This window comes from Diceros bicornis, chromosome 6 (genome assembly GCF_020826845.1).
Source record: "Diceros bicornis minor isolate mBicDic1 chromosome 6, mDicBic1.mat.cur, whole genome shotgun sequence".
NCBI classification, from domain to species: domain Eukaryota; kingdom Metazoa; phylum Chordata; class Mammalia; order Perissodactyla; family Rhinocerotidae; genus Diceros; species Diceros bicornis.
In genome coordinates this window covers 10,847,474-10,861,539 of record NC_080745.1, presented here as the reverse complement: position 1 = coordinate 10,861,539, position 14,066 = coordinate 10,847,474, and the positions used below count along the sequence as shown (strand labels likewise).

General features: G+C 61.8%; 2 protein-coding genes across 2 annotated transcripts; both read right to left on the bottom strand.

Moving 5' to 3' along the window:
- Window positions 1-1,159: 1,159 nt before the first annotated feature.
- LOC131406933 (adipogenesis regulatory factor) lies at window positions 1,160-4,204 on the bottom strand. The gene is made up of 3 exons (XM_058542828.1): window positions 3,876-4,204; window positions 2,093-2,155; window positions 1,160-1,877 (listed from the first exon to the last, which is right to left on the bottom strand). The coding sequence occupies exons 1-3, from the start codon at window positions 3,934-3,936 to the stop codon at window positions 1,771-1,773; spliced, it is 231 nt and encodes a 76-aa protein (XP_058398811.1). The 5' UTR covers window positions 3,937-4,204; the 3' UTR covers window positions 1,160-1,770.
- Window positions 4,205-8,717: 4,513 nt separating this feature from the next.
- On the bottom strand, window positions 8,718-13,342 carry SNCG (synuclein gamma). Its single transcript, XM_058542640.1, has 5 exons — window positions 13,124-13,342; window positions 12,257-12,298; window positions 11,791-11,918; window positions 9,239-9,310; window positions 8,718-9,006 (listed from the first exon to the last, which is right to left on the bottom strand). Exons 1-5 carry the CDS (start codon window positions 13,242-13,244, stop codon window positions 8,986-8,988), a joined length of 384 nt encoding a protein of 127 aa, XP_058398623.1. The 5' UTR covers window positions 13,245-13,342; the 3' UTR covers window positions 8,718-8,985.
- Between the last annotated feature and the right edge of the window lie 724 nt (window positions 13,343-14,066).

Below are 14,066 nucleotides of genomic sequence, written 5' to 3'. Positions count from 1 at the left end.
GATTTCTCCCTGGGACACGCAGGGGAAGGATGCACACCAGAAAAGATGGGAGGGCTCCGCCAGTCCAGCTCTACCTCCCGGTACGGCCCCAGGGGATCTCTGCCCACCCTGGCATCCGCTCCTGGAGGCAGGGAGCTCCTGGAGATGCTGGAAGTGCCACCAGAGTGCCCTAGGTGTCTAAGGGCCTTCTGTTTGGGCCAGAGGGAGCAGCCGTGACCCATTGTGCAGACTAGGGGAGGCCTTCTTTGGGGGACAGTCAGCAACAAGGAACCAAGCATGGAACTGAGCATGGCACTGGGGTAAGGGTGGGAGAAGAAATGCTGGGGGTGAGGAGACCTGTTGTCCGCTTGGGAAGGATCTCAGACTGCAGAAGGGAAAGGTCACCTGTGCAGATCGTCACCCTCAGCGAGACCTGAGCTGGAGCGGGGTGGGGGGGTGGGACGGACGGAAGGGGACGGGGACGGGGGACGGGGGAGGCGGTCAGCGCCCTCTGCCGGCAGGCCGTGGAAGGCCTCCCAGGAGGCCAGCCTTGTCAGCGTGGGAAAGACGATGCTTTTTCCTCTCAATCTCCCCGTCGCTGGGAAGCTCCGCGTAACCAATATTTGTGAAACAAACGGCCTGACTTCGTACGTGCTCGTCCAAAAGAGAGCACTATCATTAGGAGTGGAGGTGGGAAGGGGAACGGGGCCTCACTAGCTGGGGTGTGGCAGAGAGTTCGGATGAAGGGGGCCGCAGGAGCCAGCGCCCGGCGCCAGGGCTGGGCCTTATCCGGTGGCAACTGTGAGTCACCCATCTGCAGGGCGTCCCCAGGGCTGGTGTCGCGTGCGCAGGCACATGCTGAGGGGTGGCGGGAATTCGGTTTGCTGGAACCCTAGTCCATCTGCGTACTTCCCAAAGGAAAAGGCCGCCCTTCCTCCCAGACCAGAGAGTGCTCGAGGGCGGGGTCTCGCGCGCACGCACGCTGCCCGTCCCCGAGCTTCCCGCCCACGTGCGCGGCCCCGTGCGGCGCAGGCCCCCCCCAGGGGGCGTGCCGTGGGCGGGGCTCCTCCTGGCAGCCGCGCCCGGCACTGCGAGTCTGCCCTGCCGCGGGTCTTCCAGGAGAGTCCTCGCCTTTCCCGCCTTGCCCGGTGACTCACGGCCGGGTGGGACCGGCGCATAAGCAGCCTGCGGGCGGGGTCGGGGTGGACGAGGGTCAGAAGCCTCGCCCCTGAGACTCCGCGTCGTCCCCAAGAACTCCCGCCGCCTGAGGTCCCAGCGCCCAGCTGGAGATGCTCCGGGGCTCCGAGCCACCCGGCACAGCTCGCGGGGAGAAGTTCCTGAGGCCCCGGCCCTTGGAGCCCCTCGCCCCCTGGAGGATCTGGGGACGGAGTATCCCCCTCCTAGGAGGGGCTGGATTCCTGGAGCTGGGGGAGCGTTTTGGGGATGAGGAAGGGGGCTGGCTCATGAATAGTGCGGGGGAGGGTCATGTACCTAGATGGGGCTTGAACTTCGGATAAGGGAACGTCTGGATACGCGGTTGGGACGATGGGAAACAAGTTCTCGAACAGTCCGTCTAGGTTTCCTAATATGGAGTGCCAGGACTATTGGTGTGGGGGCTGGGTTTCTGGATATGGGGGCTCTGTTCTTGGCAAGGGACGGCTGGGCCCAGCTTGTGGGGAGGCATGAAGTGGACACAGGGTAGGAACACGTGCTTTAATGAGGCTGAGGCCAGGGGGCAGCCGCTGACCAGAGCTCAGGGCTTGGAGGAGAGTCACCCGTGTCTCCCCTCTGTCATTTCAGGAGGCCGAATTTTTTCCCAAGACCTGAGAAAGTCTCAGAGGCCTGCTTAGCAGTGTTGTCGATGGTTTCCTGGGTAGACTTGGCCGCCTGGTCCATGGCTGGGGATGGAAAGGAGAGGGCAGGTGAGGGCAGGGCCCTGGGGAACCAGAGCTATGAGGAGTGAGCCTGGCCTGGGTCTCCCTCCCCAGGAAGCAGGCCTTGGGGCAGTGTGAGCAGAGGGGATGCAGAGGAAAGGGTGTGCGTGGGCAAGGGCTGGGTGGTGTGGGAAGAGTGCTGGGGCTGACCGCCCTCCTGCCCGCCAGCCCTCACAGACCTTTCTGCCCTGCTTCCGTGGCATGATCCACCACTTGCTGAGCCGCTGCTCCGGCCGCAGTCACTGGAACAGAGAGATGTGGCCTTTAGCCTCCGTTGAGGCACCGTCGGCCACAGGGACCCCACCATTGCCCCCCACATCTGTTCTCTAGAGTAGTCTGTCCCACAGGCCCAAGGGGCGGATGCCATCAAGGTAAGTCTTTTGACCAAGGCCACCCAGTCGGTGACCAGCAGGAGCCCTTTCCATGCCTCTGGGGTGTTCTTGTTTGTTTATAGCTGTAGGCCCCTCCCCTCTGGCCTGCTTCCCTTCCCATCTCCAGGATTGCTGAGAAAATTCCACAGAGGAAGGAAGGCAGGGCAGGGCCAGGCTGGAGCTGGCATCTGGGCTGTGGCTGCCGCTGCTGGGCATGGCCCAGGAAGAACGCTGCCCTCTTTAACGACTTCTCCGCCAGAAGGCTGGCTCAGCTGCCTGAATTCCAGCCTTTCGTGCCTGGGCCTCTACTTTCCAAGGTCCCCTCACCACCTCCTCCCTGCTGTGCCTGCCCCAGAGGACACACAAGCAATGATGCCAGTGCCTCTGTGGGCAGGCAGCTTAAGGCTTTAGGAAACGAAGTGCAGAAAGGAGGTGAAGCCTCCAGGGTCAGGCCACCCTCTCTGGACCAGAGCTCTGTGCCTGTGGTGAACATGGTTTCCCGGGGCTCAGATGGGACCCCTGCTGCATGGGCAGACAGGTGGCTCTGGCCTGCAGAGATCTGACTCATCCTTGCTGCTGAACAGGAAGGGGCCTGCCTTACCCACACCCTGGGGGACAGGAGTGGGGGGTCAGGCAGGCCCTGGACCTGCTGCTCACAGAGGCCCCAAGACAGAGGTCCTTGTCTGACATAGCCAGTCAGGACCAAAGAGAAGGAGCCTTTGAGAAGGAGTTTACAGATGGGGAAAGTGAAGCCTAGAAGGAAGAGTCTTGTAGACAGAGGCTTCCTGGTAGTATGTTTGTGGAGCGGGAGGGAGGTGGGACAGGGATAGGGACTCTTGGCTTTCCCTGGGGCACTGGTGAAGAAGGGGGTTGGTTTGGGTGTTGTCTGTTGAGTAGGACATGTGCAGGACAGACTGGGAGCTGCAGTCCCAAGGGAGGCTGAGCTGGGCACTGGAAGAGCTGACACTGGTGGGCCCAGGGGTCTCACAGCACATCCCCTACGCCCTAGCCCGCCCCACCCCCAACTGTCAGCTCAGTCTGAGGAGGCGGGAACTGGAGGTGGAGAAACTGAGGCTGGGGCCTGCCCTGCAGGGTGAGGGTGGGAAGACCCTCTGGATGAGGACTTAAAAGTAAGGAAACTATTATTTTCCGGAGTCGGGGCGGGGAGGAGGACTCAAAACAAAGCCCGTGGGGTCTGGAGCCCTTCCCCACCCCATCCCGTCCTGTGCGCGGAGACCCCAGTGGTCAGAGGTGGGTCTTGGGATGGCAGAGCCCACTCTCTCGCGGACTTGCATCCTCCCCTAAGGACCGGGATGGGGCCGCTCCCCGCCCGCGCAGCCTCCCGAGATTGGCTCCGACAATGCCCAAAGCGCGGCCCGGGCTCCTGGGGCGCCGCTGTTCCCCCACCTCCCTCAAGGCATCATCCTCGGGACTGGTCAGGGTGGGCGTCCTGCCGGGTCCCTGCATCTCAGGGGAGCCCTTCCGAGCCTGAGCCGCCCGCCCACTTTCGGGCTGCGCAGACCCCCGGCGTCTGCCCCTGTGCCTCCAGCCGGGTGCCCCGCAGGTGCCCCAGGTCGCGCGCTGCCCTCACCGGCTTCCTGGGCCGCTCCCTCCACTTGCTGCTTCAGGTCCTGCAAGCCTTTGCTGGCCATGGCTGTGGGGGGTCTGCGAGGTCGTTAAGGGTAACCGCAGCGACGTCGGATCCTGCTCACCGCGGCGGCGACCGAAGTGTCAGCTCCGGTTTTTAAGGCGCCCCAGGGCCGGCCCGCCCCGAGGGGGGCGAGGGCGGGGCGCGGGGCAGTTCTCAGCAGACAGGCTCTGGGAGTGACCGGGCCCCGCTCCAGGTTCCGCCGGCCCGGGAGCACATCCTGGCCTCAGGCGGGCAGCGGTGGGAAGGTGGCGCCCCTAACCAGGGTCCAAAAAGGAGCTAGGGGCTGCAGAGGGGTTGGATCAGGGCTCCAGAGAGGGGTTGGGGGCTGTAGGGGAACGCACACACCTCCCCCCACCCCGTCGGCCTGACCCCTCTCTCCCCGACCGTGAGGATCCCCCAGCCGGTGAGCGCTGGGTTGGCATCTCCAGGCTGCAGCTGAAATTAATAATAGTAGCCTTTTGTTGAGTATCTACCTTGTGCCCGGCGCTGCCCAACGCCTTACAGCCTTCCGTACAATCTTTCAGCAACTCGTGAAATGGGTGTTATTAACCAGTTTATAGGAAGAAACTGAGGCACAGAGAGGGCGAGTTAGGTTTCACCCAAACTCACGTGGCAGGGACTCGAATCCGTGTCTTGGGCTATAAACCCTAGGGCCCTGAAACCTCCCAGCCGCCTGTGCCCACACATTCGGCCTGGACACTGCAGACTGGCCATCTGCCCAGCGGCCAGTGGGCCCCGGCGGGCGCAGGGGTGGGGAGGAGAGGGTAAAATCCCCCCTGTAGAGGGCGATCACCGGCGCGCCTCTGGGGACGATGCCGCCCGAAGTGGAGGGGGAGTAACGGAGAGGGCTGTCCGTGTGCGCCCGGCCCAGGCCAGGAGACCGCTGTCGGTCATCAAAGCCCGATGAGTCGGGCAGGAGGCACCCCAGGCCACACAGCGAAGAAGGGAGCTGCCGAGCGGCAGGCCGTTCAGGTCACCTTTAGCCCGGGACCGGGTGCGCTCGGGGCGTGGTGAAGACCCGGGGCCGCTGGGAGGGAGTTTAGAGACCAGCGCGTGAGTGGAGGAGCCAGGCATCCCGGTGACAGCAAAACGACCCGGGAGACACAACCTCTTGGCACTCCCGGGCGAGGTGGGGCCCCCACCAATCCCGGCGCTCTCCCACTGCGGAGTCCGGCTTCGGAGCCTGGAGCCCTCCGCCGCACCCGCCCTGTGCGTCTCCGCGCCGCTAGCGACGCTCTAGTGCTGCTCTCGGATTCTCTCCCGGCCTGGCTCTGCATCACTTTTGGAGTCTCCCCTATTCTGGAGCTCTGGGAAGCCCCTCGCCCACCCAGGTCCACTCCGCAGGTCCACTCCTGCCTCTAATAGTGGGTGGGGAGGGCGAGGCGGGAAGAAAGTGAGGTACACACACACCCCGCGTAGGGAATGGAGAAACGGCGATAGGGTCAACCCGGGTCTAGAGGAAAGAGCAGGAGCTGAAATCAGGTAGGGGGAGGCGACTCCGAGCGCGCACTAACAAAGCGGCGGCCCCGCCCCGCCCCGCCCCTCGCGGCCTCCGGCCTGCTCCAGCCGGGAGCACAAAGGCGCTGCGGGGAGCCCAGCCCGAACCCTGCCCTGGGCCTGCCTGCTCTCCTGAATTCCTACCAGTAGCACCAGTCCCTTTAGCCAGAAAGGCCTCTTACACTGCTCACTTAGCTCCTCGCTGGGCTGCCGGTGTTATTTGGCGCCAGGCCCAGTGGGCAAGGAGCAAGACCGAGAGACAGCAGCCTCTATGGGAGGGACAGCCGGGGCCGAGCAGGCGAAAACGGAGACAGCTGAGTGGCTTTAAAGCAGCAGACACTGGAGTCAGACCTCTTGGGTTCAAATACTCCTTGGGGCAAGTCCCTTCATTTCTCTGAGCCGCAATGTCCCCATCCTTGATGGGGGGGGCAATAACAGAATGTCCCAGAAGTGATACTGTGAGGATTAAATGGGCTGAAAGGTGCCCAACACACAGCCAAGGGCCCTTCACGAGGGGGCAGAGCGCCCGGGGCCTCTCAGGTCAGGAGAGGGATAAGAAGGGGCCCTTACTTCTCTAGGGAAGTCAGATGCAGCCCCACGGGGCTGAGAGTGTGAAGTAGGGAGTTTAAAGGCAAAGGGCACACTGCAGGTGCCTGTGGGTGGGGAAGAGGTTCCTGGGCAGAACTTGGTGTTTGACATTTGACCCCAGGAACAGGCCCTGAGTGTCTAGGGTGGGGGACAAGCAGCAGGGACTGAAACCTGCAAACAGCAGTTGATGATTAAGTAGCTAGGAGCTAAAGGTTTTTATCCTTTTTGCAATCACTGATTGTAGCGTTTAGTTGTTCTCCCACCCATTGTTTTTTTTTAAAGATTTTATTTATTTATTCATTTATTTATTTATTTTTCCCCCCAAAGCCCCAGTACATCAGTGCGCGCCCGGGATCCAAACCCAGGCCGCCAGTAGCGGAGCTCACGCACTTAACCGCTAAGCCATGGGGCCAGCCCTCCCGCCCATTGTTAACTGTGATGTTTGGGCAACATGCTATCTGACTCCCACTAGGTTCCTATAGATAACATCTCCCTGGAGCCTGGGTCACCATGGTAATGGGTGTTTGAGCTGTTTTTCAGGAATTAGAGCCCCTTGTCCACTTCAGGCCGGTTGAGACCACCAACCCATCAACTGGGCCAGCGCAGATGTCCGATAAGCGACCTTTTGACATCAAGAGGCTAAAAACTCCACCCTCGGGTCATGCCAACGCTGCCATTTTGTGAACATGCGTCCTTTGAAGAAGCATGAAGTCTGACTACGCTTGCGCAGATCATCAATTACCTCACCTCTCCTCACCTCCAATCATCTATCTCCACACTTCAGACCACCTTGCCCCCTATCCCACAAATATCCCTGAGTCCCTATTTTCAGGGAGGCAGATTTGAGACTGGTTCTCCCATTTTCCTCACTTGGCTGCCTTGTAATTAAACCATCTCTCTGCAATTTTGTCGTCTCAGTCTTTGCTTTTCTGGGCAGCGGACAAAAACGGACCTGGTTCGGTAACAGGACCCTCCAGACTCCTTCAGTAGGGGCAGGGGGCACTGGGAGTTTGGGGAGGTGCTGTCACCAGGGGCCAGGTCTAGGTGTCCCCCTCTCCCCAGTCACCTGTGTGGGCCTGCCTCCTCCTTGCTCTCTCTCACAGCCCAGAGGCCTCTCAGGCATACCCAGATCCAGGTGGACTCCTCTTGGGGCATGCATAGGCCTGCTGACATACAAATGTCTGGGACCGGGAGCAGGAACACCCCTGACTGCCCTGGGCCTCTTCCAGACCCTTCACTCCTCCCACAGTAGGGTTTGGGGGGCTGGGGGACCAGCAGCCCCGTGCTCCTTTCTGCTTCCTCGGCAATGGATGCCATGGCCAGCAGGCTGGGATACAACCCAGTTCATCAGTGCTTGACTGGGTTCCCAGCCCCCTGGGCTGCCCTTGACCCCTGCTCCCCACCACAGAGGCAAGATGGGAAGGTGGTGTGGACAGGGCAGTGTCTGCAGTCAGGTGTGGACTCTGGCTCTGACACCCAGGGCTGGAGGCCTTGGGTGAGTCACTTACATGCTCTCAGCCCAAACTGTCTGGGTGTCTAAGAGGAGGGAACCCTGGCCTCTGCTCAGCCACCTCTGAACAAGACTCTGGGGCATCTGCCAACAGCCCTTCGTGTGGGACACCGACCAGCCCAGCCCCTGGGTTATTTTGAAACCTTGGGGGTAGTGGCATCTGCCGTAAGGAACCTGGAGCCCACGCAGTCCGGGCGGCCGCAGCAGAGCATGGGAGTCAACTGGGAGGTTCTGGAGCCAGGCCACCTGGACATCTGCCCAGTCCCTGTGCGTCCTAGCTCTGTGCCTTTGGGCAAGTTATTTAACATCTCTGTTCTCAGTTCATTCTCGGTGAAACTGGGATCATGCCAACTCTTCCCAATAGGTTTGCTCTGAGGATTAAATGAGGCGAAGAGCTCTGAACAGTGGCTGAGGCCTGGGAGGAGCTCCACAAATGTTCTTTTCTTGCTATTTTTCTCTCAAGGTGGAGCCTTACTCTCCTGCATCTCAGCTGTTGTGTTTTCTAATGATACTTGACAGGACTTATCGGTGAAGGGCTTCGGTGAAGGGCGAGGGAAGCCCAGCTCCGACCTGGTGGGGAGCTCAAGGCTGGGTGGGGCCCGGCGGGCGGAGCCCTGGGGTCATGTCCTTCTCTGCAGAGGAGGATGAGGAGGACACGAGGAGTCCTCGCTACGGGTTAGACGTCACATCTTTGGAAGTTATCATCTGTTCCAAGGAGGGTTGTTAGGTGTCCCTGTTCCCCGAAGGACGCTGGAGCCAAGGACACACACGGCAGGAAGGCCCAGGAGGCCCATCCCCACCTCCTGTGTCAGCGGGGTCCATCCCTGAGGGTGCGCTAAAGCTCCAAACCTGGAGGCATAAGGGTGTCACGCTCCTGTGGACGGCGTGTCTTGGAGGGTGGCTGGGGTTGCCAAAAAGCAGGGCGGTTTCCTCCATGTTAAAAGGCAATGGTGCGGGGATTGGTGGGGGTAGCGGGGGGGGGGGGGGTCCCTGAAGGCAGAGTCTGCTCTCTGCAGGTTCTAGAAATGCCCAGTGTGTCCCTGTAGGGTACCTGGCCCCGGCCCTGCTTCCCCTGATCTGTCCACAGGCTGGCCCAGCGCCTGTCTCCGAGAGGGCCCAGGGGCTTCTTCATGAACGAGGCAGCATAGAAAGGAAGCACGGGCTGGTATGGCCAGAGGTGTGGCCAAAGGTGGGGACTTGAGTTTTATTTGGAATCATTAAAAAAAAAAAATTCACAGCAGCATCTGTGGGTCAGAAAGACCAGAGTGCAAGAGGGGAGGGAGGTGAATATGGTGGCAGCAGCACGGGAAGACAGGCCCGTGGGCAGCCGCGTGTAGGTGTGGGGACCACAGGCAGCCTCGCAGGTTATAGTCCAGGGCCGGGCACTCCTCGTGCTGGAAGGGATGCGTCCAAGGCAGGGGCGTTTCTCCTGGCTCCACGGCCGATTACAGCCCTCTAGTTTCCCCCACTCTTGGCCTGGGAGAGACAGTGACCTTCACACACAGCTCTGGACCCCCACCCCTTAGTGGCCACCCCGAGTAGTGTGGGGGCAGGAGTCATCTATGCCCTCTGCCCTGAGGGGTCATTCATGAGGGGGACTCACACTCGGGTGCAGGGGGCTGCAGAAGGTCAAGAGGCTCCTGGGGCCTCTGGGAGGGAAAGAGGCTGCCCAAAGACCCCCGGTGGACCCCAGGAGCCCACCTCCTACCTCCTTAGCCACTTCCTCTTCCACTTTGGCTGCCTTGTCCTCCTGTGGGGGGGCAGTTGGCTCCAGGTCCTCCTGCAGGGGAGCAAAGGGGATGTGGGACCATGTGGAAGGTGAGGCCTCGTCTACCCTGGCCTCGAAGATGAGCACAGGCCCTCATCACTTGCTGTATGTGGAGGGCCTGAGGGGAGGGAGTTGTGAGGACCAGACTGACGTTGGGGGTGACAGAGCCCCATGTAAGGACCCACAGCAGGGGGTCTCTCTGATGATGCCAAGGCCTTCTGGGGGTACGAAGTACCCTGGAGCCCAGCTTCACCTCTCCCCAAGCTGATGCCAAGTCTCTGGGCAGCCCTTGGTTGGGCCTCCTCGATGAGGGAGCCTGGGGGCGGGGGGTGGGCAGTGGCCCCTGAAGCCCTAGGCCTGACACCACCTCAGTGTCCCTGAATCACGTGATCACACACCCTTGTCCTGTGAGCCCCCAAACAGCCCTAGGAGGAGAGGCGTGTCATCTCTGTTCACACCCTGGCCCTGAGGCCAGGGAGGCGGGTATCCAGCTCAAAGCAGTGAGGTTTGTAGAGATCAAGTCTGGCTTGCTCCAGGCCCATCCCTATCCCCAGTAGAACAAGTGCCTCCTTTTTTCCTTCTCTGTGCTTCCTGGATGGGCTCTGGGCTCAGGCTGGTCTGGTCAGGGCCAGCAGGGTTTATACAACCCTGTCCTACCTCCCGTCTCCTTCTACTCCCCTACATCCAGCTGGACACTTGCCTGAGATGGGGGCCTGCCTCGAGGTGGTCATGTGTCAGCTAGTGATCAGCCCTGCTCTCACCATCTACCTCTGGAGGGTCCTGCCACCTCCGTGCTACCACAGGGCCATCCTGCCCCTTGGCGGACTGCCCCGTGGGGCATAAAGCCGTACCAAAATCTATGTCAGCCATAGTTGGGGCAGGCTCACCAGGTGAAGGGCGGGTGGCCACCTGCCTGTCCTGCTGCCCCACGGTGGATACGTGAGGCCAACGGTGTGAGCAGTTAGACAGACAGCGCTGCATTCTTCTACAATTCACTGGAGGGTAAGTTGTGACTGGTTTCTGGGTGTCACCAGGAAGTGTTTCCCTTGGGGCAGCCACCCCCACCCCAGGGCCTGGAGTGGCTCCAGGGGCTCACCAGCCCTCCTCAAAGGTCAGAGAGGAGTGCCTGGGCTCCCTCTAAGAGGCCCAGGGGCAGCCTGGCCCCACCCCAGGCCCTCTTCTGGCTGGGGGTGAGGAAGGGAAGGGCCTGGCATCTCTTGCCCAGGAGCACTGATGATGATGAGGATAGGGTCACCTCCCTTTGCTGGGTGCTCACGTTGAGCCAGGTGTAACTGCATCATGAGGGCCGTTTCCCTGCAGCATTACACAGCCCAGGGAGACGGATGCTCTCATCCCCCCACTCCCTGCTTTACAGATGAGGACAGGGAGGCCCAGAGAGGTTGAGTAGCTTCCCAGGGTCATATAGCTAGGAAGGGGCAGAGCTGGGAACTGGGAGAGGGAGCAGCTGCCTGCTCCAGGGACATGGAGACCCTGGACTGGCCCTGGAAGCAGATGCCTACCTGCTGCCCCCAGAACCAGGGGCAAGGAGGCTCCCTCCCCTGCCCTCACCCACTCCCGGGAGCAGAGATTCTCCATGCTGGCCACCTCGGACTCCACCCTGAGTGGCCTGTACCCGACCCCGGCAGTAGGAAGCCACTTCCAGCATGACCTTCCACCAACGATGAAATCTCTCTTTCAGAGCACGGGCTCAGGGACCGGGCTGCCCTCGGAACTGCAGGCTCACTGGTACCAGCCACGGGACCCTGGGCACATTACTTCATCTGTCTGGGCCTTATTTCCACGCCCTGTCTCATGAGATTTTGTGCTGATGAGCTGATTAAATGAGTTAATCAGTGTAAAATGCTTCAGGCAGGGCCTGCTCTGTGGTGGGTGCTGGGACAGCTCACCCAGCCGGCCTCCCCCTCCTGGGAGGGCCCCACTGCTCCTGGCTCTCTGCTGCCGGGCTGCACACAGGCACACTCCTGTGCACACTCACACAACACATATACACACACTCACAAAGGCGGAGGTGGAGGGCAGGGTCGGAACCCTCACTGCTTTTCTGTCACTAGGGGGCGCTGCTTCCCTGCTCCTCCTGGGAGGAGGTGCCAGCCCACCAGGCTGGATGCCAGGAGGCGGTGACTGGGCAACTCTGGCCTGTTGTCCACTGCCGGGGAGGCTGCCTGTCACCACATGGGGCCCACAAGACTCTGCTTTCCCTAGTAGAATGGGGCATCTCCTAAATGCTGAGCACCAGCAAGAGGGCGTGGTTTTGAGCCTCACTTTCAAGTGGGACCTCAAACTGCCCCCTTCCAGGGGCTGCTGTGGGAATTCCAGGCGCCAACGGGCATGAAACACCAAGCACAGACCAGGCCCTAAGTCTCCGACAGTCGGCGGCGGACAATGCCTCCTCCCCTCCGGCCACACTGCGCCGGGGGGCGGGGGGGGGGGAGATGAGGCTGGTCTGAGGGCCGGGGCCGGCCCGGGCTCACCTTGCGCACCACTCCAGAGGTGACTGCGATGTTCTCCGCCTCCTCCACGGTCTTGGTGGCCACAGTGTTGACGCTGGCGACCACGGCCTCGCTCAAAGCATTGGCCTGCTCCTTGGTCTTCTCAGCCACTGTGGGAGGACTCTAGCTGGCCTTGGTCCTAACCCCTCCCCACCAGGCCTGGCCTGCCCGAGTCAGGGCAGAGCAGCCCTTTCCCAGGGCACTCAAAATTCTGGCTCTACCGAGGAACCTAGGCTGCACCCTTTCTGACTGTAGGGGAGCTCTGATGATGATGGGGGTGGCCCGCCCGGGGTCTAACCTCAGGTTCTGGAGGGGTCTGGGTCCGTGGACAATGGACAGCTTGGGACCCCAGTTACGAGGTAAGTAACTGGGCTTGAGCCTTTAGCCCCAGGGTACAGAAGTCCCTGGAGGTCCCAGCGCTTCGTCTTCTGGTGCTGGGGCTCCTCACCTGAGGTGACACTCTGCACAACACCTTCCTTGGTCTTGGCTCCTGGGGAGGAAATGGAGGCGTCAGCCCAGGCCCCCTCCTCCCAGAGTTGGGAGGGGAGTGGTCAGGCAGACACACGACAGAACATCTGGACAAGCTGCCCGGTCAGGAGCCGGCAAGGATGGTGTCTAGGGGCGGCAATCCCCTCAAAGGCTTCCTGCTGTGTCTGGAGGAAGTGGACGGATGGGAGGCGGACAGGACAGGATGGGGGGATGAGGGAGACCAGGCCTGAGGTAGGGTCTGGACCCTGCCTGGGTATGGCCTGGGTCTTGGAAGCAGCAGCAGGACAGGGCCCGTGAGCGCTGAGTCATCAACTCGGCCTCATCTTCAGAGGGAGCTGAGGGGGATGGGGCTGACAGGACACTGAGTCTGGGTCTCATCTCCCCAGCCCCACTCCTTCCCTTTGAGTGGGGTGGGGACCTGTGGCCCGGCTACTGGGCACCTGCCTGCTCAGCCCATAGGGGTTCCAGGCTCAGTGTGGCTTCTTATCTGAGTCAAGGGGCCCGTGGGTGATGCCAGGGCAGGGGGACGCTGGGGTGCGTTTGTGAGTGCATTTGTGTGTGCACAGACAGGTGTGTCTGAGAGCTGAGTACCCCCCTTTCTGCCCTGCTTCAGAGTCCCCTGGGGCCCTGAGGAGGCCCAAACAGACACGTGTGTGTGCAGGAGCGTAGGGCTGCTCCAGGGCCCGGAGACCCTTACTCAACACCCAGGTCCTCATTCCCTCCAAAAATGCCTCCCTGGGGCTGGGGGACAAGGTCAGACCCAAGGTGACTGGGCACCCTGGCCTCAGGGCACCAAGCCGCCCCGCCCTGCCACGCCCAAACTCACCCACATACATGACACCCTCCCTGGTCTTCTCAGCTGCTTCCGTCACCCCCTGCTTGGTCTTCTCCACGGCGCCCACCACGCCCTCCTTGGCGATGGAGAAGCCCTTCTTGAAGACGTCCATGGTGGTGGGCAGGGACAGGAGTCTGACTCCTCAGCGAGCTGTGGCTGAGCTGTGGCTGGAGCTGGCGCGAGTGCTGCCGCAGCTGCTGTCCCCGCTGCTGCCTCTTATTGACGCCAATGAAATATTGATGATGCAGCGGCCGGCCTGTGGGAGCCCAGCCAGCCTGGGGGAGGGGTGGGGTGGGGGTGGGGGTGGGAGGGAGGGAGGGCGGAGGCGGGCCCTCACCTTCCCCAGGGTGGGGCAGCAGGGTCCAGGTCCCCTGGGCCCTTCTGGCTCAACCCTCCCCTCCTGCCCCCTGCCCTCCCAGGAGGGGCCACAGGAGGCTGGACACATCCTCATCCATCGCTGTCCCTCTTTCACTCGCTGCCCTGCCCACCCACAGGGGCGGCCCCGACTGGGTGCTCTCAGGCCTGCGGTGTTGTGTTTGTGTACATCTGGGGTGGGGGTGGGCAGAGAAGGGGGTGCCTTTGCTGCGTCCCAGGTAGGGCAGGGGTCAGGGCCAGGCAGGCCTATCAGGCAAGAGTAGCCAATCTCTCAGCCTGGACTGGGCTGCCCAGCTACTCACCAGCGCCCCGGACACCCCCATCCGGGGGCTCCCGCAAGGCCGGGTGGAGGAGCTGGGACAGGGGCGCACAAAGGGCCTCCCTGTGCCCTGCCTCTGGCTACACACCGTGTGACCCTCCTTTCTCCCTCTGAGCCTCCACTCACCCGCTGGCTCCCACAGCCCAGTGGGGAAGGGCGCTGAGTAGGCATGAAGTGCCCCCACTTCCTGGCCACAGCATGGATGGGCAGCAGGTTCCCCGAGACCACCCAGTCCGCTTC